The sequence below is a fragment of the Pundamilia nyererei genome, unplaced genomic scaffold (assembly GCF_000239375.1).
Source record: "Pundamilia nyererei isolate P.nyererei 1_Seehausen unplaced genomic scaffold, PunNye1.0 scaffold00027, whole genome shotgun sequence".
In the NCBI taxonomy this organism is placed as follows: Eukaryota; Metazoa; Chordata; class Actinopteri; order Cichliformes; family Cichlidae; genus Pundamilia; species Pundamilia nyererei.
In genome coordinates, this window is record NW_005187428.1 from 536,720 (window position 1) to 558,289 (window position 21,570).

The following is a 21,570-nucleotide window of genomic DNA, read 5'->3' on the forward strand; positions in this document are numbered from 1 at the left end:
TGTTTTGTCTGTAGTTGGAGGATATGATGATGACTAACAACCATGTCAGGCGTTTCTTTGGATGGAGTGACGCTTTTGTTTCCCTCTGTAGGCACAAGGAGGAGCCAAGGCATTGGGGGGGGAGCAGGGGGAGCTGGGTGCAGGGTCTCAGCGTCTCATCTGGCCCATCTGATAGTTCTCTCTGGGCTGACGGTGGTGCCTCTGGGGCTGTGCCTGGCGCTGAGGCTGCCTCTGTGCCTGCCGCTGGCCGCCGTGGCCCCCGTGTCCGCTGTGGCCGTGCGGGTGCTGGGACTGGTGCTGCACCTGAGAGCTAGCATGCTGCTGCGCTCGTCGTCTTTTCAAAGTCCCTGTCAGAGGAAAGAGAGTTAACTTAGGCTCAAGAAATACGAGTATCGTCCTAGATTTGTTTTGTTCAGCTGCAGCACTTGTTCCTAAGCTGGTGGTCTTGCAGTGTGATGAAGGATGACGTGTTTATCTCACATCTGTCATCTCTCATGTAGGGAAACTCAAAAATAATCACAAAGTATCAGCAGCTGTTCTTTCACAGCGGACAAAGAGTGACCCCTGCAAGTGAACGGGCCTACCTTGCATCGCATTCATCTTACTGGGTGATGTCATTTATGACCCCGCGGTACTGAAGGAATTTATTAAATCAGACCCCAATGTGAGGTTTATGCCATGGCTGTACTAAATTAGCAGCATTAGTAATTACCTAATTAGTTTTCTCATGTTTCTGTAATGTTTAATCCACCAGTACTGAACGTTAAACTTGACCAATTTCTGACTTCTTAGAAAAGTCCAAGTTCAGATATAAAAACATTCAGTGAATTCAGTCATTTTTATTTTGAAGGAGATTTTAGATTCAGATTAACTTTATTATTCCCCCAAAAAGGGTAATTTGTTCGCAGCTTACTCACACAACCACTTATCACCAACACTGTTGCATGTCAACGCAGCGATCGACAACAATGAGGTCCAAAAATAAAAATGTATAACAACGTCTTTTGCCTTCTTTATCACCTGATTTTCCCAGAGTGAGCACAAATCTGACCCCAGTGATTTTGGAGGCGTTAACATTATGACTGACGGTTTCCATCCTTAACAGGCAAAATACTGAACCAGCAGATAAAAGAAGATGTTAAAAGACTTTCAATAAACAAACAATAAAAGATACACAAAAATAAACCTGTTCTCGTACGGCGTCCTGCAGCTGTCGGCGTACGTAATAAAAAGAAGGGGTGACAGAGCACAGCCCCAAGGTCAACGGGAGCTTGACACAATCCTACTGGATATTTGTCCATTAACGAGGACCTGCTGGACTCTTTCAGTGAGAAAGTTTAAAATCAGCATCAGGAGCTAATCTAAAAGTTTAAAAAGAGTCTCATTAAAAGCAGAGGAGAAATCAGCAAACAGAAGTCTTGCGTGACGTGCTTATAGACTGTGTTTAACATAAAGTTTGACAGATTTTTTTTGAATATTTGTGCTTTTTTGTATTTATGGCAGGTGGTCTAATAAAAGTGTTAAACAATGTTTATTAGAGCCTGACTGAAAATACTATAGAAAGAGTACAAAAATGGCAAAAACCAACATAAACTTCCTATATATGTGTAAGATACAAGCAATCAAAGTGTTTGATGTTTGCATTTTTCCTCTGTAGGCTTCAACCCTGAACCCGCACCTGGTAATCAAAGGTTTGAAAACCCTTGTTCTTAACAATCAAGTAAAGACATTGTCCAAAGTTGGACTTTCTCACATGTAGGACACAGCAGGAGATACGGAGGCAGAACACCCACACACACTCTCTCTGTTAGCTCATACCGACAGACTTACGATTTATTTTATTTACCGTCAGCGGTTAGCGTTGCTGTCCAAGACTTCAAGAAACCACCTGCCACTAACTGTAGCTGCAGCAGAAAGAAGCTAATTGTAAACAAGCTAGAGGGACCGATCTGTGGTCCTTTGATCTAGAAAAATAAACGGTTGCACGTAGGCTGGAAGATCAGCACTCAAGTGGAGCCGAGCAAAACCCCATTCTGACTGCAGACGTCAACAACTTTAGGAAAGTTGGGCTGCTAATGTTATCAACGTGTAGCGTGTGTGTACAACATGCCAAAAAACAGCAACTTGCAAAAATACTCTTAACAAAGAAAATGTCATTAAACTGCTCTTAAATACATGCAAACATTTTGTACTGATGTTACATCACCTTACCCATTACACTCTGCTTAATTTGAATATGCCTTTTAGAATATTCAACTACACTTTCTTCTTCTCTCACATTTAAACAAGTAGATCGGTTGCCATGACCACCCTTAGGCGCAACAGCACAGGATGCAGTGAGAAAACCAAAGTCATGTAGAGAAACTCTAAGAGTAAGTAATCATAACACTGCTCTCATTCACAGGTATGACTGCAAGGTTAACAAGGCACACAGTACAGTGGATTTAATGTGATGCTTTTTCGCCTGTGTGAACATTCAAAGCTCAATCTGAGTTTAATCTGGATCAAGTTTAGGAGCTCAGATCAAATCTGTAAGTGTTCTCAGGAAACTGTTCTCACAGCACTGCCCATATAAATTGTTAATAAGCCCGTAAATGATAACATGAACTGCATGATTAATTTTACTTTACAGCCTGATAATAAATAGGTTTTTAAAAATATATCTGTATTTTTATTCATTTGTGTCCCTGTAGTGTAGTGGTTTACACACTCTTTTAGCAAGCAAAAGCTCCCTAGTTTGATCGCGGGAGGAGACACAGCGAGGGCATCCGACGTAAAAATCTGCCAAATCAAACATGCGGAGCTACCCGCTGTGACAACCCGTTATGAAAAAGGCAGGAGCTAAAAGTAGCTTTCATATTTACTGTAATCAGAGTGTCCTCGTAAAAGAGAGCTTTCTCTCGGTGGTTTGACCTGCCTGAATAAAAATGATATTTAACCCTCTCCCCCACCCCCAAAAAACACTGAATGTCACATTCAATTTTAAAGGAGGTTTGAAAGCAAACTGCAGACATGTGACTTAAAACATCTGGGTGGTCAGGTAAGTTATCTAAAAATCTTTCATGAAAATGCGTAACAGCTAAACGCTCTTATTAGACGAGGTCTCTTTTTAGTCTTCTGGACTCACCTGGAAGTGGTTTGGGTGGTGGAAGTTTGGGGTTGCTGCTGGGAGTATGCACACTACAGATCTTAATGAAACCAGCCATAAGCAAGATGAGGGCGATACCCATCAAGAGCACTGCCCACCAGTAAGCCTGGGATGAAAATGAAGCTCAAATCAAGCTCAATCAAATACAGAATAGAAAAAGACCCCCCACATACTAACTAATCATTCACAATCAAGATGTCGACACGTACCACAATCCACTCGGCGATGTTCTCATACAGCTCAGGGTTAAAGATGGCCTTCTTTAGTCTGGCAAGTGGCCCATCTGCGTCCACCAGTCGGCACTTCATGAACACATCGCAGTAGCCCTTAAAGTCATTGCAAGGCGAGCCAGCTGGCAACGTGGTGACTTTTTTATTGAAGAAACGAGCCAGGCGCTCTGATCCTGTGCTGCTGCATGTGCTGGGATTTGCTGTGCAGAGAGACAAATCCAGTTTTAAAAAAAAAGAAAAAAAAAAAAGACAAAACTCACCCGTATATTTATAAAAGAAAGAGCCTGCTTGTAAAAGGTGTGAGAAAGGGTAAATGACTCACTTTTCTCCATGCAGCACACGTGGCAAAGCTCGGTCTCATCCTTGCCATCTTGGCTGGCACAGGTACACGCCTCGAGCCCGTACTTCTCACAGATGGAGCCGGAGCAGCCCTGCGGAGGAGGAGCACGAGGACAGGCGAGATCAGACACTTGCTAGTATGAGTACAGTGCTGCTATGACAACCAGTTCTTCAAGGTGTGATTTCTTCAGCCACTCACCCCGTTGAGGCAGACTTGAGTCTCTCCGTGGCAGGCGGTGAAGTTGGCCTTGGGCTCCGACGTGGGGCACTGGGCGCTGTCGCCCTTACACACGCCATGGTGAGCGCACTCCGACTCCTCTCGGCACTTGTCACCGCGAGCCTTGTAAATGCATTCGCTTGTACAACAAGGACCCTGGCTGGGACTTTTTGGGGAAGAGAAAAGCGCAGAGTTAAGACTCAAAACATGAGAACACCCTCTTTAAGAGATATTAAAATAACTGAAAAATAAAAATCGCCCTCTACCTGCAGACTGTATGGTCCTTTAATGTGCACTTCTTGTTGTCAGGCTGGTTGGCATCATGGCAGCACTTGTCCTTGCACTGATCGCTGTACCCACAATCGCACTGCTCACCAGGCTCCACCATACCATTACCACAGATGGGCTGGCCAGACTCTGTTTTGAAAAAAAAGAAAAAAGTGTTGAGCCCTTTGTGGAGCAAGCTCAAAGTTTAAATTAGACATTTATTAAATAATATCAGGGTTTTTATGAATTACAGACTTTTTGATGCTCTGTAGAAGAAAACCGCCTTCTCCTAGTCAGGTGTGACAATGAAAAATTGTCCCCCAGTTTTTTTCTACATTTACACATTGAGATTTTTGATTGTTTTAAGGTTTTTACACCAGACGGATAATAATCGTACGAACATTTTGTGCTTTAAAAATATTTTTGGACTCGCCCATTCCTAATGCACCCTTACACAGGATTGTGCAACTTGCTGGACAAATTTGCTGGATTTATTTTTCCGGATCAGACCTCTGCATTTGGCAACAAGTGTAATCGAAGCACAAAATGTGCACCGCTACTGAGTATACAATGATAATATAATAGTAAAATAATACTATTTTATCTTAGACACACAACTAGATGCTGCTCCGGGTCAATCGATCAGATGTGGTCCCAACTCTGCCAACAAGAGTTCAAACTGCCCGACTGACGGCATGTAGGAAAATGGTTGTGATGCAGCTTCAACTCGTGGGTCAAACCATGAAATTCTTCCTGCTGCTGTCTTCTCCTGAGAACTGGATGAACTCAGATTCTTCCTTTTCACATTTACAAACATCAGGACCAACTCGTCATTGCTTGATCATCACTTGATGTCGACTCCATGTTTTGACTCCCATAGTGTGTTTTTTGAGGAGACATTTTTTTGTGTGCAAAATTTTAACAAAATAAAAGTTTGCTTCTTAAAAATTTTAAATTTCATGGGGGTTTTTTTTTCTGCAAAGTGCTTTTTGTGTAAAGGCCTGAACCATTACAAAAATGCACAAAAATTTCCTTCACTGTGTACACAAATCATGCTGACGGTAGTGGACCCTCATCCCCCAAAGGCTCATTCTGAGCGTGCATGCACACCAAACCCTTGAATGCTGCTCTGGAGAGAATGAGTTGCTGGGGCAAAAAAAGAAAAAGAAAAATAGAAAAGGACCCTTCAAAGAGCCAAAAGCATAAACCCAAAAAAACGTCGGTTTGTGGGTGGGTGTATTAAGGCAGTGTCTGAAAAGCTAAAGCATTTTTCAGTCATATCAGTGCAGCCAAGATGCACATCACTTTGAACAGCTTGTGCAAAACAAGAAGATTTTTTAGATACGCCAATCACATGGTGAATTAATCGAGTGACTTCTGAAGCATCGGTTTGCTGTTCTACTGACTCAAAAGTGTGAAACTGGCAAGAAAAAAAAAAAAGACAAAGAAAAAAGATGACAAGGTTTACTTCCACAGTCTGCCAAATACTGTACAAAAATACCATGGACTAATGCCAAGCTGGCTTTTCTAAGCTGATACTAGCCAATAACTTCTCAGGATGCCTGAATTCTTTCACTAATTAAGAGTTTGCGGTAAAAATATTCCACACCATCAGAAGAACCCTAACCCGGATCACGAGTTAAGATCGAGGCCCTAGATCCAACAGAAACAGTAAAACGTACCGACGAAGCAGTTGTTCCTCTTTTTTTCCAGCACCTGGCTGATGTTGCGAATGCTGCAGAGGGAGAACTTGTTGTTGTTAAGCTTGTCTCCAGATGTAGCCCTTGCATACATGATATAATTGCCCTTCTCCTTCTTGTCTTGGCTTTTGGATTCCCCTGGTGTGCACTCAGATCCAGAGTCATGCTGGCAGCAAGGAAGAAAAAGAAAATCAAAGATTAAAAGCAAAAAAAAAGGGACAAAGAGTACAGGCATCATAAATTCCTTCTCACCGTGCATAAATGCGGCACTCACCGGGGAGCCAAAGTTGTGGCCTACTTCGTGTGCAAAAGTGATATGGGAGACTTTCGGAGGTACGTGGGAGGCGTAGTTCTGTACAGTGATTATACCAGTGTTGAGAGACTTCTTTTTTCCGTCTGAGTACAGCTTGCTTTTTTCACAGATGCCTCCAGAGCTCCCTGAGAAGGAAAGGCACAATTTGCAACAAACTAAATACGGAAAGTTTTCGCTCAATGAAGAGAGTGAATGTGATTAATTTAACACCAGCTATTCAAATAAGTGACAGGAGGCCTTATTTAAAAACATACTTCATCATCATGTTTACAGTACATGCTGAAGACAAATTTTGTTTGTCATTACTGAGAGAAGATGCCCATTTTACTGCAGCAAATTTGCAATTTAACTGCAGTGCTTTCAATTAAAAACTCAAATCAACCCCAGTGTAGAGTTAAAACAGACTGCAACAAATATCTGCCGACAGTTTTAAAGAAAAATATGTTCCTGCTTGATGAGCTTCAGTCTACATTTGCGAGGACAAATTCCTGCTAAGGAATGTGAAAAAAATGATGTTTTTGTACCTTTCTGTAAAAACAAGACACAGACTGCTTGCTTATCACAAGAATAAGATTTGCGTACCTGAGGGCGCTCCCACCCAGGCCAAACCCAGCACCCCATCGTCAAAATCTCTGTCAGTGAAAACATAAGCCAAGCAGTAGTCGTCGTGGTTCTGCTCCGAGTTCAGCTCCAAAAACTTCTCCACACCAATGTTGGCAAAGCGGAATGGGTTGGACTTGTCCCTCTCATCATTGGTGGTGTTGATCTGCGAAGACAGGAGACAACTGGTTCACAGGAAAGACTGTGAACAGACCTAAAATGCAAAAGCGGCCGATCTGCAAAAGACTCACCCGGATCCGTTTCACCATGAAACTGATGTTACGAATGCCCATGAAGTCTGTGCCTTGATAAATGGCATCAATGGCCTTCACATGACTGGAGATCTGAAGGAAGTACAAGGTATTCATACTTTTAATAGCTGACATTTCACTCAAGTACACCGTATGTAATGGTACAAATACTAACAAGAGCTGCTTGTACGTAGCTCTATTGCTAACAACAACAGCTAACAGAAACAGTAGGCTAATATCATACATTATTCAACTGGCTATATGTGGTTTTCGCATTAAAAAATAAATAAATAAATAAATAAATAAATCAGTGTTTATGCCAGGCGTGGCACTGACCTAGGACATTACCCATGCGGTGGCTTGTCAAATGGCACTGTACGACAACACTGACATTAAACTGACGTCACATTTGCCGTCGCAAGCAGCCATTTCTGCAACTCTTTATTTTTGTAACCTGACGCATTGTTCCACTGCCACCGGGTTGAAGAGGCAAGTTTACGATCGTGTAGGTTTATACCACCGTTTTAATGACATATCAATACAGAATCTCTGACAGTCACAGATCGATGAGAGGGAGATGGTACAAGAATAAACTTTCTGATAATAAACAAACCTAAAAGAACAGCACTATATCAGCACTGATGTGGAGGTATTGTCTGACACCTGCGACACCTATCGTTCAGGAGAATACCGCGCACATAAAAGGATCATGTAATCAAGGTTATACTGGGGGCTTTAAGCTGGTGGAAAAACTGAAGTGGCAACGTGTAAACTATAAAGGGAGTAGACCGAATAATAAGCTACTGCTGGCAATAATATCTTCCTATTGCTGCTAGCCTCCTGTATACTAAGTTAGCTTAGCATACAGATTAGGAAAAATGGAAAACAGCCTCACTCTCATTAGTTGAGCGCAGTAGTTAATGGGTAGTGCTTGAGTGGTGCTAATGTCTTAGTATAACTCTCCCCAGAAAATGATAATAGATTTGCCAAAATATGACAATTCCTACACCGTAACGCAACTCCATAGAAATTGTACTTTGTGGACAATTTCTCTTATCAATATATTCCTAGGCTTTAGAAAGTATTAAGAGTAGTATATACCAAGTCACTTCCTGTGCGTTACCTGCGCTATGACAGCTTCTCTACTCTTGTAATACTTGAAGAAGAGGTGGTCGGTCTGAATAAAAAGCTGACATGTGTTTTTCTCAGCCTGGGCCATCCTCTTCTTCCTCAGCAGCTGGGTGTCCAGATCAGTGTGGACTTCCTGGTGTGAGTGAGACGGAAGAGGCAGAGCAGGAAACACACAGTTAAATAAAACATATTTAAAGGATTTTTCCAACAAAAACGGTAAAAAGAGTAAATAAATAATGTCCGGTATTTTTAGGCTGTGGTTCTTCAGCTGCAGTATGTTCATGAAGCTCTATTCTGCAGAGGAATATGTGCTTTCTATGTCACATACAGGGTGGAGGGAAAAGGCTGACCACTGCCACTGATGGACACCTATCTCAGTTTTAAGGTGTTCAGTACTTTTCGGTCACAGAGTTTTGCAGTGACATGTGAGTCAGAAGTAACCGATAAATCAAACTAATGCTTTTTGTTAACGTGGTTTAAATTAAACACAGACATATTTTATTACTGCCTACTATCTCTGATTGGATTGGAGCTAAGAGGCACAGCTTGAGATAAAGTGTTACATTTTATTGTCAGGTACCAAATTGAACATTATGTCATCCTGTTTCAGTCCATCACTTGAATGTGATAATAATACACGTGAGGCTTAGATGCTGCTTTCCATATTTCTGAATCCAAAAGGATGTCTAAATCTGAAGTTTAGTGTCGCAAACGCGACGCTAAACTTGATCTGTGAAGATATGATGAAATGTCTAACTGTGCCCATCTTGCAGTGATAAAGAATCTTTCCCCAAAATTTCCTGGATTGAGATCTGAACTGACTCCAAGAATGATTCATCTCTGCAATGTGGGCCAAGCCTGAAATCTGGAAAATCTTTCATGCAGTTAAATCTTTAACTTTTTGAGTAATCCTGCTCCCACTCCTCTACAACGGTAACAAATGAACGGGTGAACTTTTATACAGATGATCGTCTGGCCAAACTAAACCGTGTCGTAATACAATTTATGGAAATCTGTGAAATAACAATCATATGCAAAACTATATTAAAAAAAAATTACATATTAATAATAAAGTGACAAATCTTAACTGTGACTATACTGGTTTAACACTTACATGGTTATAACTTACAACATAGAACCAGGCACAGAGACTTTAAAAAGACATCTCTAGGTATCTTTGACCCTGACTAAGTAGTACCATAAAATATCCTCAAAGATCTTCACTAAACCCTGTCAGGGTTTATTGTAGTGTGTGGTGAAGTTAACCTTAGGGGGCTGCTCCACGGCAGAGGTTTGGTATTTCTTCATCTTTTCAAACACAGAGCTATCGGCACAGCCTCCCTCTGGGCCATACTTGTGCGGGTAGTCTGTATGAGAGAGACAGACACAACACTATTAGGATTATGGGAGACAATGTTAGCTACTTAACCCCGTGAGTCACTATTTCAGGCGCTATTCACGATCAGCTAATGGAAGTACTTACACGTCACTTGAGCCTAGCTTTGCTGTGTGAGTTACTTTCCTGTCGCTCTCATTAGTGATTCCTCTCACAATTATGTTTAATTTGCCCCTCAGCCACACGCTATGTGTACACAGATGATGTGAAATTATGATTTGCAAGTGTAGTGAAGTGTACTTGGTGCTCACTATTAGTATCAACATTGCAAAGCCTGCTGAAATGAGCCAGTACCCAAGAGCAAGATTGTGTTACTCAGCTAATGAACACCCCAGGTGTCTGCGCTCCCCAGGGGGGCCTATCACACCAGTCTGCCTCCATCAGCTCGGCAGCACTAACCTCGCACTTTCCAGTCACACACGCACATATCTAAACACACACTCGATGATCACGGGATAATAGCCTGTCAAAGTATTTGCGTGGCTAAAGGTGCAGGGACTCACGTATGTCATCTTCATGGTAGATGACAGAGTGGAAGGGCACGTCTTTGTCCTCAAGGTATCTCTCCGCAGGCTCCACGTAGTAAGTGCCATGGTAGCTCTGAATAAAACCCTCAAATTTACCATCCACAATGGAGCCATGAGTCAATGTGCCTTTCTCGCCTGGGAGTCCAAATCGTACAATTATAAGCATCAGAAGATTGACACAGAAGAGGGTGCATTTGCATTTGAGAAAAACAAAGCCAACAGTTATTTGAAAAATCCCCTAGAGCAGCAGTACTGTAGTGACACATTTAAACAACTGTGAAAAATTTATAGTCTTACCAAAGATTTCTCCAGTGTAGATGTGAGAGGTATCATATGGAATCTCTTCACCTGAAACATCTACCTTCAAATCTGGGGAAAACAAGGTGGTATCTCTCTTCATTCGTAAATTAAAGTGCCTGAAATCAAAGAGATAAAAAAGAAGGCCTTCAGATTCAGGAGAGGAGCTGCAGTTGGCCTTAAGTAGTGGAAGTAAGCAACATTTACCCAGCCTTCTCTAAAAATGAACCTGCAAATTAAAAGGGGGGGTGGGGTCGAAGCAAGAGCGTTCACAGAGAAAAACAAAATTAAAAAAACCCACCAAATACGCAGTTTTCTGCTGCAGATGCAAAACTGTAGCATTTAAATTTGTAAGAGACCAAACAGAAAATTTGAAATTAGGGCATCTAGCAACAGTGCTGTGTTTTTTTGTAGTTCAAACATATGGAGAGGGAAAAAAACATGTTACAGTAAACCTCGGATTTCATGGAACACCTACACAGTGCTCTTATTGTACGCTCGCATTGTGTGAAAGTTGCTGTTCTCTAGGTCCGTGAACAGACGAAACACAAAGCCTTTGTAAAATTTAGATCTGAAGCCTAATATAATAGCAAACAATACATCCTGCAATGTGCACAATGCCTAGTGAATCACTAGGCATTTGTAGGAATCTCAGGGGAAAACTCTGCAGTACATTAACATGTTTATTGGCTGTTTCAGATACATAGAGAACTCTGCAAAGGTTTTAGGCTCTCTGGATGTTATCCACTGCTCAATCCTATTAAGGAGGCATGTGAGAGGTCCAAAATCTTTATTCTGTAGGATGGCAATGGGCCCAAAAAACCCCAACAAGAGTCAAAGTCCGCTCTTTGGCGACAAGAACAAGGAGTCTTGCAACAGATGGTAAAGCTCCCACACTGTGATCACAACATCAACGTGGACTCAGTCTGGGATTCCATGAGAAAATAACACAGAGAGCCATAATTTACAGAAAAATAGGGCAATTCTCAAAGTTGTGTGAAGGAAACTACTGCCCCAGCACTTTGAACTAAAAACCTAAGAACTGGTGGCGTTTTAGAGGCAAACCTTATACTGCATATGAATCTAAAAGCATCCTCACTGTACTATTAGTGGCTGTTAGTGTAAAGCACAAGACATTTTGTTCAAATGTCAAAAAGGAAAGCCAGGTGGTGTGCTGCAAATTAAACAGAAGAATCAGGAGTTCTCTCTCTAGCTTTGTCGTAAATTCAAAAGGAAAAGAATATGATGCGGGTTTTTTTTAAAGGAAGAGACATCTTCCTTCGGAGTTCGCCTTGCTCTTATGATACGCTTCCCTATTAAGCTGCATCTGAGTTTAGAAACAGCAGGCCCTGTTACAAGAAGGGCAACGAACTGCCTTTGCCAAGATCCCAGCCAGATGGTCGTGACTTTGTCATGGATGCTTTTTCACAACACCACCTCCTCGAAATATTAGATAAAGAACCATGACAAGGACGATTAGTATCAACCCATATACGATATTTGGAGGGGTTTCCACTCAGGCAGCATGAAACACCACATACATCACAGAGCTAACGAACGCAGACAAATACATGCACAGTTTCACTTTAACTGCAGGGAATAAGAACACCTGGACAACAGCAATTATTTTGAGCTCAGGTTTGTGTCTTTAAATAGCCCATTTCTATCCCACCAACACAGTTAGTTTAAGCAATTAAACAAACATTAGAGTAGTTGCCGGTTAATTCAACCAATCAAGGAATACGGAAGCTCCAGGGGAGAGCAGAAAACCCACACAGAAAATAATTGTGATCATTAAAAATCCATCCTGAACACTGACCTAACATGATGCACCAGCGTATGTTTTTGATTTTGTAAAACAACTTTCAATAAAATTGCAAATCCCCCAACACAGAAGACCTCCAACTTTAATCATAAACAGCACAAGTACACGGGACGGTGTTTGCAAATGAATAAACAGACAAATGAATAAAGATACATGAAGAGAAAGGGGAAAAAAAGAAAAACAGATGCAGACAGACTTTACCTTTGGATAATATCTAGGAAAAGAAAGTGCACGAACCTTCCATGGGCATGAAAATCTAAATGCAGGTACTTGTCTTCATGAGAGAGTGCCCTCTTGGCCCTCTGATGCTTGCTGTGCACAAGCTCTGTGTCATAGGACAGGCCTTCATAGTGGCGGATGTACTTGTTCAGGGGATTTCTATAGTGTCCTGTGTGAAAAGAACGAAGGAACATCTGTTAAAGAAAGGTATGTGTGTTTGTTTCCCCCCCCCTCAAATATATACATACAGCGGCAATTGAAAAAAGAAAAAACACGTTCCCTACTCATTAGAAACTGGGATGCGATTCTAGTTGGTAACACAAACTATTCCTAACAGAAAGACTCAAAAGAATATGTACAAAAGCTACATTTGTACACAACTGACGCACTGCTCATGTTAGGGTGGTTTAGATGCCCGTAAGGCGGATAATCTGGACAATATTTGACAGGCAGGATTACAATACAGGAAACAGACAGCAAATCAGTATGTTCTGGGTTTTAACTAAAATCTATTTAAGCCAAATGAATGGCAGCCTTAGACTAACTCTCAACGACAGCCCACAGCGTCACCGCTTAATTATTTCGTCACCAGAAGGCTGGGTAGTGGGCTTGAAAGAAAGCAATTCTTAACCGTCTCCACACATTTTGCCCACTGTTTCACACTGAAACAAAAATGGGTTTTTCTAGATTGATTTTGTTTATGGCATCTATTCCCCCAATGAATGTTGGCATGTTTTCCACATACATATACACCACTTTCCTCAGTGTAAGGTCAGATCGCTGCTCCATATAAAAAAAAAAGAGAGAGAAGCTTTTTTAGTAAACAGAGTCCATGTAATTAGGCTTCTCTGGCAGGTAATTATGCCTGACTAGTGAGCCATAAATTACAGGATTCTGTGCAACATTATAACAAAGATGGATAAGTAGACCAGGCTTCAGCTACTTCCCTTTTCATGTGCGGTATGAAATATTTAGGTGGTAACATTAAATTTTTCATTGAGGTGACTATGAGAAGTGAAGGCCATGACTATATCTCTGAAATAAATTAATTTCTAAAGACTTACAAAACATAAAGAAAATGTGAGGAGCCAAGATTGATACACTTCAAAAACACTAATCAAAGAGAAACATTAAATATAGGAAAATATGAGACAAGTTGGACTTAATTTATCTTAAAAGTTGGGAAAACTGCTGTGTTACAGTAGCCAAAAACAACATAGGTCAAAAAATAATAATACTGAATCAGAAAGTAAAAATTAGAAAAAAGAAATCAAGCTGAAATCCAGGTATGTGAATGAATAGCTTGAGTACATTGTAATAAATAAAAAGAAGTATTGTGGTGTTAGGCATGAAGGATTTCCTGTAGTTTAGACTAGATTAGATTAATAAAAGAAGCATTGCAAGCAAAAACCACTGTGTAATTGTATATGTATCTGTGTATATGACTCCTATATTTAGCTGAGAACATTAGGATTTAAAAGCACAGCATCGGCATATAGCAGATAGTGGTAGGATAGCAGAAGTGCATTACACGTCAATACTGCATTTTACACAGAGCAATTTGGCACCCACACGCACATAGACACACACAAAAACTATTTTTATTAAAATACTGACTGCAGGTTGATTTGACTTAAAACACCACTGACAGGGAGCAAAACTGCAGACAAAATTATGCCAGCAAAATGCGAAAACTTGTGTCTTTTACACTGAACACAGGTTATTTTCGGGGCTAAACTGTTGTTGTTGTTTTTTTAATAATGACAGAACAATTAGCGGCTAAAGTGGCAGCTAGCTCAGAGCTAACGCTGCTTTAACAGTCGGCATCTCCATCTTCTCATAACAATGGCTGTCGGCGCCGCTCGCACGGTAACAACAAAACCCTCACCCAAAAGCTGGCGATAAAAAACGGTGACAACACACGGACGTAACTCCCCAATGTCCGTTTATTTCAATCGACTGCGCGAATCCGAGTCCGCCTTTAAGCTATGTGTGAATTGTCGCCTTGAAGTAATACGGCAAAAAGGGTGCAGTCCTCTTCATAACAAGCAGGCCCTGCTGATCCCTTCTGTAGCTAGCAGGCTATCGGGATTTCTGCTCCTCTCCGCTCGCTGCTTCATGGATTCAACACAACTCGATTTGCTCCGACAGAAACCGCCTCACTCACCTTGGGTGTAGTTTAGCAAGTACACGAAGAGGAAAACTTTAAGGAGAAGGGTATGTGACAAATCCATTGTTAGAGCATTGATGCCGTTTTCACTTTATTGTCCTACTTAGATAGGCGCAGACGCCCTGTGTGTTTATTGCAGCTTCCTCACATCGCCTCCTCTCCCTCTCTCCAGCGCCGTGACGTCAGACGCAGGATAGCCTGGCATCCCTTCCCCCAGAAGCGTCCATGATCCACCAGGCCTGCATACATTACAACACTCAGTGTGCCTGGGATCTAGTGTCATACGTATCCCTCTCTGTCTGCATGTGTGTAATATATAAATATATGCACACATCAATAAACATGAAAATTCTACAGTTTTTCTCAGCATAACTACTTAACTGCTCAATTATTTCATCATTTCTCAAAATATCACTGATCCAGATTCAGATTATTCTGGATTCACGGACTCTTCTCATACCTGATGTAGAGTCATCTGTCAGTGGTGGTGTTTTTTTCTCAGTGTTCTTGTTCTGAGATGAGTCTTACAGTAAAGTGACTGAGTCACATCATACCAGTAATACGATTTTGTCATCTTAGCATCAGGGAACCAATTCAGACTGAACACTTACTAAGTTAATAGAGAAAGCAAACCACAGATTGACTGATAATTTAAAAAAGAAATAATGGGCCTTTGGGAGGATGACTGTACACGGCATTAAGCATGACCACTTTTCTTGGCAGGGTACGGAGCCACTGTGGAGGGGTAGTTTATCAACTATGATACACTTTTATTGTTAATAACTGATTTACGGCAATGTCAAAGTTTGAAATGAACATGCTGAGGCAGAGTCTTAGCTTATTAACAGAAAATCTGTTTCAAGATTTTTTTCTTTCTTTATTATTATTATTTTTTATACAGCATTTAAAAAGGAAGCAGATTTTTTTGGGCTGACTAAAAATTTCCTTCAGTTCTGCCCTAAAATACTCTGATTAAAAGTAGCCCTATGACTTCTTCTTTTGCACCCAGCTGATATCTTTGATTACCCGATGCTTACTGGCAAAAAGCTTATTTATAGGCATATTATCACAGTGTTTAATTGCATAACAAACTCATAGAGCTGTCATGTAATTTACAAGCAGCCAAGAAAATGTGAGTCTTGGTTGCATGGCAACACACAATCCTGTGATTACAGGATGTCCCAAAAAGGAAACACCATTATATTAGTGTAGTGGCTGGATCTATTTACTGTCATGCATCAGTTGCAATTTTTGATCCTGGAAGCTGTTAACGATGATCCTCATCACATAGTGCACGACTTCCTGTTGAAGACCAGATGATAATGCCATACAAAACAAAGCACATTAACCTCCTCCTACATAGAAAGGTGAAATTTTATAGATTTTGAAATCAAGATTTACACCATTCTCTATAGGTTGATCAAACAGGATGTTTTTTTCCCAGCATGTCCGATTGCGGATGTTTTCTTTTTGACCGCAGTCTGATTTATTAGCAGCACAAGTCTTATCAGTCAATTTCTCTGTGTCCGTTTATTCCAGACGAGCTCCTCTGGCTCCAGTAGCAGTCACGTGACACACCTCCACATCGGCCCCAAGTTTCTGCAGCTCATCCAGCCAGATCTGTTGCTTGTGAGACAGTCGGTCATTGGGCCCCTTCACCTCCACCAGCTACAATCACATGACATCACAAGAGTTTAAACTACTGGGCACCAAAAATCTCCTGATTCCATAAAAAACAGAGAACAAAACAAGCCAGGATGGCAGGTGATCTCACCTTGTAGCTGTTGTTTGAGCTGTTCCACACCACAAGATCGGGCAAACCTCCACGGCAGTGCCTGTAGTCTTTTGCCATTCGTGCTATTACTCCACCTAGAAAGGCTCCACCCAGGCATGCAACAAGAGACTGGGGAGAGAAAAAAGAAAAGAAAATCAGCATCTAATTGCACATCAGTATCATGTTGGTACCTACAGTAAGAAATGTAGAAACTTACATCCCCCCCCAAAAAAACCACATTGTGTAAAATATAAATAAAAACAAAAAAACAATGAAAACAGTACAAAGAAAAAAACACATGGTCTTCTTCAACTGGATGCCAGCAACGCCATCAAAAAAGAAAAAAATCCAGGACAAGGGCACGTTTACTGACCTTTTCTTGTTTCTTATTTTTCTATTATCAGTTCATACAGATTCATTGAATGCTTCACAAGAAAGTTTCAAACCCCATTCTAAATGTATTACACCAGCATGGCTCCAAAGCAAGAGTCTACTTGCTAATCTGTCAATGAAGGATGCTCCAAACTTGGTAATGAGGTGAGACAATTATTAGAGTGTGTTTGAGGAAAATGTGTCCTCATCTGCCCCACTGCGCTGACACATAATGTGAGAAACACTGTATACTGACAGCACTCAACATGTACTTTTAAAACCTTAAGTACCTGCGCTTGCTGAAGGGATGAGAAACGTTCCCAGCTCACCAACGAACAGACTTTTCCCTCCTGGGAATTCCAGACATCTTCCAACATATTTTGCAGAGTTTCCACAGACGCCTCACAAAGTAACTGGACACGAGACTCGATTGCATCCTTTCTGTTTTCATAAAAGCAGTCGGTGTAAAAATCCAGCGGACACGTCTGTAAGGGAAAACAAACGTGAGCTCTAGAGTTTCATACATATTCAGATAAACACGTATAGACCTTTCTTTACCTGGTATGGGTTTCGGAAGACATCTGGAATACTGTCCATGAAAATGATGTCCCACAGCAGGAGAGCAAACAGTGTTGAGAATGTTGAACCCTCTCCATGGATCCCTGATAATAATAATAATAATAATAATAATAATAATAATAATACTTAAACAAAAGAAAAAACAAAAAAACCTACTGTTTCTGTTTGTATCTATACATTTTTACAGGAGAAAAAAAGTTGTTTACCTTGGTCAAAACCTTGCTGTCTGTAATGCGCCAAGGACAGCTCCTCTACAGAGCATATTACAGTGGAATGAGCGCCCTCTTCATTTGCTGGTAAAAGAAATTTAGACTTTCCCATGCCTCCCTCATGAGGAAACAGCTGTCCTCGAATAGTCACCTGCAGTCAGATGTAACAACAAACAAACAAACACACAGACACACACAAAAGCATCTTTTAGGTGAGCTAAAAAACTAAGCTGTTCCATTTTGAAACCCACACACTGACACTGTGAAAAACGTACATGCTTGACATCTTGTACTTGGACAGTGGGCAGGTCTCTCAGTTGCAGGCGGTACTTCTTGCAGCTGGCAGACTCTTTCATTCTAACAGCTCTGTGATGCAGCGCGAGTTTATGTCCTGTACGCACCAAAGGGTCTGACAGCCCATCTCTAATAGCACAGATAGCCTGACAGGTAAAGAACACAGTCCAACAATTGAAAGATTAACACAAGACATCTGACAAAAAATTAAATCAGACTGTCTCAGTAGGACATGAATGAGAACAGAGAAAGGGTGCAGACTTGCTCAGGACTTTTGAGGTGCTGGTGAAGGTTTAGTGCCAGTCTGTCCCACCATCGCCCGCGGCTGTCAGGACAGTAAACGAACTGCAACAGCAAAGACCGCAGCTCTTCAACTGCTTCCTGTAACATGAACAGAAGACCCATGGGATCTTCAACAACAATGACATGAACAAGCACTTAAATTTGTGTTAGACGGTGAATGGACAGGTTCAGAAAACCTCATAGCGACGGAGTCTTTGCAAAATCTCGACCCCTCTGGATAAAATTCGAGTGTAAGCCCATCCTGCAGTGAAGCAGCGCAGAAACACAGGCAGCTTTTCCTGATGACTGCAAACAAATCATATTGTTATCAGTCACAACTGACTGTTTTTGGAAACACTGAAGCAAATGTTTAAGATTTCGCACCTGAGGTCATTGTTTTTCTTCAGCACTAGCCATTGACTTTTGGCTGCAGCATAGAGCCCCATGGCCGTCTCCCACTGACCACCCTGCATAGCCAGGATCACCTCTTGCAGTGCTCGCATGGAAGCTTCATATCTGGTGTGATGCATGCCATTATTAGTACTTATTTGTGCCTATCCTGCTTGATAAAACATAAGAAAGTCATTATAGATCTTTTGGTAGAACCTTACCTGATAAGGTCCTCTCTATCCTGAAAAACCTTGGCTACACGCTGTACTGTATAGTCTGGGAAGGCCAGACGACCTGAGTTTACCAAAAGGATGGTATAAAGCTGGCTCTGTCCTCCAGCTGCCATCTCCTCTTCTTCCATGGTGTCCGTCAGAGAGAAGAGCAGGAGAACACGAGAGAAGACAGCCCGAGGACCCCGACAGAGACGGACACAGGAACCTGCAAGCTGCTTAGCCCTTTAAAGACAGGATGGGGTGTGACCACCACTGCAATACTGGTACTAAAAAAACATAACGTAAATAATTATCTTACCGTTTAAGAATCACTGCTCCGACACTGTTTTGTGCAGTGGTCAGAGTGAAAAGAGACTTTTGCTTGCTAAGGCGGAGCAGCCCGTCCACTACCTGCTGTTTTTGGGTCGCTGAATTGCCCAGGTGGAAAGTCTTAGCCAAAGCTTTGAGTTCAGGAGCCGGCAGGAGATCCAGAGCCTCACCCAAGTCTTCAAGGTCATTCTCTTTGAGAGGTAAAAACATCAGACGTGGACATTATTAGAGAAAATTTGGTGATGTTTATTCATTGATGTAATTTGATGTTTATTCCAAACATTTTACTGTATTTCCTAGCTTCAACCATTAACATGATGCCAACATAATAGCTAAATGTGATCAGTGCAGTCATATTAATAACATAATTGGAAAAACATGAATATCGAACGGTAACAAAATGACAGTAACAAAAGGAGACATAAAATTTTTTACACATTTACCTGTCTCCAGAAAACCACTTTGAACCAGTTCCTGTGAAATGGCTCCAAGATCGCTGCATATCTCTTCATAATCCAGCTTATTTACTTGGAGCCACTTCAGTTTCCTCTGAAAAAGCCTCACATACAACTTCTGTCCCATGACTTCAAGAGAGAGAATACATGTGAACAATAAAGCCAGATTTTCAGTTTTTAGAATAACTATTGAATAATATTTTAACATACCTGACAGATTTTCAAATGCACGTATAAAGGACAAATCATCTTGGTTGAACAACTCTCTGTCATCCTCATTCTCCAGCACAGCGTGTAGTACAGTTTTGAAGTTCCTGAGGTAGTAGGGAAGGTGCGGCGAAGCCGTAGTCGAGCTCTGCTCACTTGTGATGCTATCGGCACCAAACACTGGGAGTAAATCACCACTGACAACCGCAACCCTTTCCTCACACGTTTCCTCTAAATTCAAAGGTTGGTCACAAGCAGATAACGCTACTACAGTTTCATGCTGATCCAGATCAGTTGTTCCAGCTTTACCTTCAGAGGACTTCTTCTCCAGCTTGGCTTTCTTTTTAAAGCTAGCTGCCTTACTAATGGAAGATTTACTTTTTCGTTTTGCTGGTTTGGAGGGAGAAGAGTGTGGCTTTGGAGCAACTTGTTTTTGAACAGTATCAGATTTAGATGCTTTGTTTTCAAATTTATGTTGTTTTTTTGAATGTGATGGGTCTTGTACTGTTGCTGCACAGGTGACACTGGTGGACCGGCGTGTCATACCTTCTTTTTCATCTTCTAAACTCTGAATCAGAAGATTCTCCTTCTGTGAGCTATTCAGTGTCTCATCAAGTTCATCCACTGTCTCTTTCCTCTCAGATGCCTTATGAAAATTTCCAGATAATTTGGAAGAGAGACTTTCCCGGTCAATGGTCCTGACCACAGTCTTGCTGTTTATTTCCCGTGGTGCCTGTTGTGAGTTGTTTGCTGGTTTGGAGGGAGAAGAGTGCGGCTTCGGAGTAACTTGTTTTTGGACAGTATCAGATTTAGATGCTTTGTTTTCAAATTTATGTTGTTTTTCTGAATGTGATGGATCTTCCACTGCTGCTACACAGACGACACTGGTTGATCTGACTGGCAGGTCCTCTTTTTTGTCTTCTAAACTCTGAATCAGAAGATTTTCTTTCTGTGAGCTATTCAGTGTCTCATTAAGTTCGTCCACTGTCTCTTTCCTTTCAGGTGCCTTATGAAATTTTCTAGATAATTTAGAAGAAAGACTTCCAAGGTCAATGGTCCTGACCACAGTCTTGCTGTTTATTTCCCGTGGTGTCTGCTGTAAGTTATTCTTTTTGAAATAAGGGCTTGTTTTGGTCTCTTTGCCTTTTTCACCCGCTTCTTCCACTTTTCGATCCACCTCGGGAGACTCTGGGAGACGACTCCTGGGTGACAGCTGAGTGCTTGAGATAACACTATTACTTGCTGAGCCGACAGTGCTGTCTCCTCTCTCAAAGTTCTGACATTGCAGATCAATATGCTCATTGATCTTGAATCTCGGTACCAGCTGGCCACACAGGGGACAGGCCAGCTTAGGTGGAGGCTTGCTGGAGAAGAACGACGTGATTGGACTTGTGGTGGCACCCCTGGCAGCAGTGCCAACTTTAACAACATTGTCCGTCTTTTTGGTTCTCGACAATGATAAACGTCCCCTGAGTTTGCCTTTGTTAGCTCGCTCGGCCATGTTTCAGCAATGCAGGCGGCAGTGGTGGTGCTGCTCGGTGAAAACTATTTTCCCCCACAGGTTTTCTTTGTTGCATACTCTGACAGTTGAGCTTTCGGTGTAGAAATGCTTCGTATGCTAGCTTACCTATGTCTCATTTAAAATGGTCACACATTTGCGACTTTTAGTGCTTCACAAATCCAGCAGAAAACTATAAAATACAGCCTGTCAGCGGTTCAAAACAATAGCTAACATACCGATAGCAGATATGGCACCCAATCCCGCTTCTTAGGCACAACCAGTAGAGCGCAGAACATCGAAATCGATCCCAGATACATCGATATTTTTCCTCAACA

At 41.5% G+C, this 21,570-nt stretch overlaps 2 protein-coding genes across 2 annotated transcripts; both read right to left on the minus strand.

The window, feature by feature from the left end:
* Positions 1–6: 6 nt before the first annotated feature.
* Positions 7–14,786, minus strand: LOC102193340 (disintegrin and metalloproteinase domain-containing protein 10-like). Its single transcript, XM_005728239.2, has 16 exons — positions 14,628–14,786; positions 12,479–12,629; positions 10,417–10,535; positions 10,096–10,254; positions 9,463–9,563; positions 8,189–8,329; positions 7,066–7,158; positions 6,797–6,980; positions 6,176–6,339; positions 5,884–6,067; positions 4,201–4,351; positions 3,917–4,100; positions 3,701–3,809; positions 3,358–3,578; positions 3,128–3,254; positions 7–347 (listed from the first exon to the last, which is right to left on the minus strand). Exons 1-16 carry the CDS (start codon positions 14,692–14,694, stop codon positions 148–150), a joined length of 2,355 nt encoding a protein of 784 aa, XP_005728296.1. The 5' UTR covers positions 14,695–14,786; the 3' UTR covers positions 7–147.
* Positions 14,787–15,516: 730 nt separating this feature from the next.
* Positions 15,517–21,534, minus strand: fan1 (FANCD2 and FANCI associated nuclease 1). Its single transcript, XM_005728002.1, has 13 exons — positions 19,738–21,534; positions 19,516–19,656; positions 19,062–19,263; positions 18,752–18,985; positions 18,525–18,656; positions 18,338–18,446; positions 18,120–18,239; positions 17,840–18,004; positions 17,562–17,715; positions 17,335–17,438; positions 17,067–17,261; positions 16,405–16,533; positions 15,517–16,298 (listed from the first exon to the last, which is right to left on the minus strand). The coding sequence occupies exons 1-13, from the start codon at positions 21,233–21,235 to the stop codon at positions 16,161–16,163; spliced, it is 3,321 nt and encodes a 1,106-aa protein (XP_005728059.1). The 5' UTR covers positions 21,236–21,534; the 3' UTR covers positions 15,517–16,160.
* Between the last annotated feature and the right edge of the window lie 36 nt (positions 21,535–21,570).

Excerpts from the sequence above, each read along its gene's own strand:
- LOC102193340 (XM_005728239.2), bottom strand. The coding sequence starts at position 14,694 with ATGGATTTGTCACATACCCTTCTCCTTAAAGTTTTCCTCTTCGTGTAC. Across the intron at positions 6,068-6,175 it reads GCCACAACTTTGGCTCCCCG|CATGACTCTGGATCTGAGTG; the intron begins GTGAGTGCCGCA and ends CCTTGCTGCCAG. Across the intron at positions 3,810-3,916 it reads CTCAAGTCTGCCTCAACGGG|GGCTGCTCCGGCTCCATCTG; the intron begins GTGAGTGGCTGA and ends CCTCCTCCGCAG.
- fan1 (XM_005728002.1), bottom strand. The coding sequence starts at position 21,235 with ATGGCCGAGCGAGCTAACAAAGGCAAACTCAGGGGACGTTTATCATTG. Across the intron at positions 18,005-18,119 it reads ACCTCAAAAGTCCTGAGCAA|GCTATCTGTGCTATTAGAGA; the intron begins GTCTGCACCCTT and ends TTTACCTGTCAG. Across the intron at positions 17,439-17,561 it reads ACAGCAAGGTTTTGACCAAG|GGATCCATGGAGAGGGTTCA; the intron begins GTAAACAACTTT and ends TATTATTATCAG.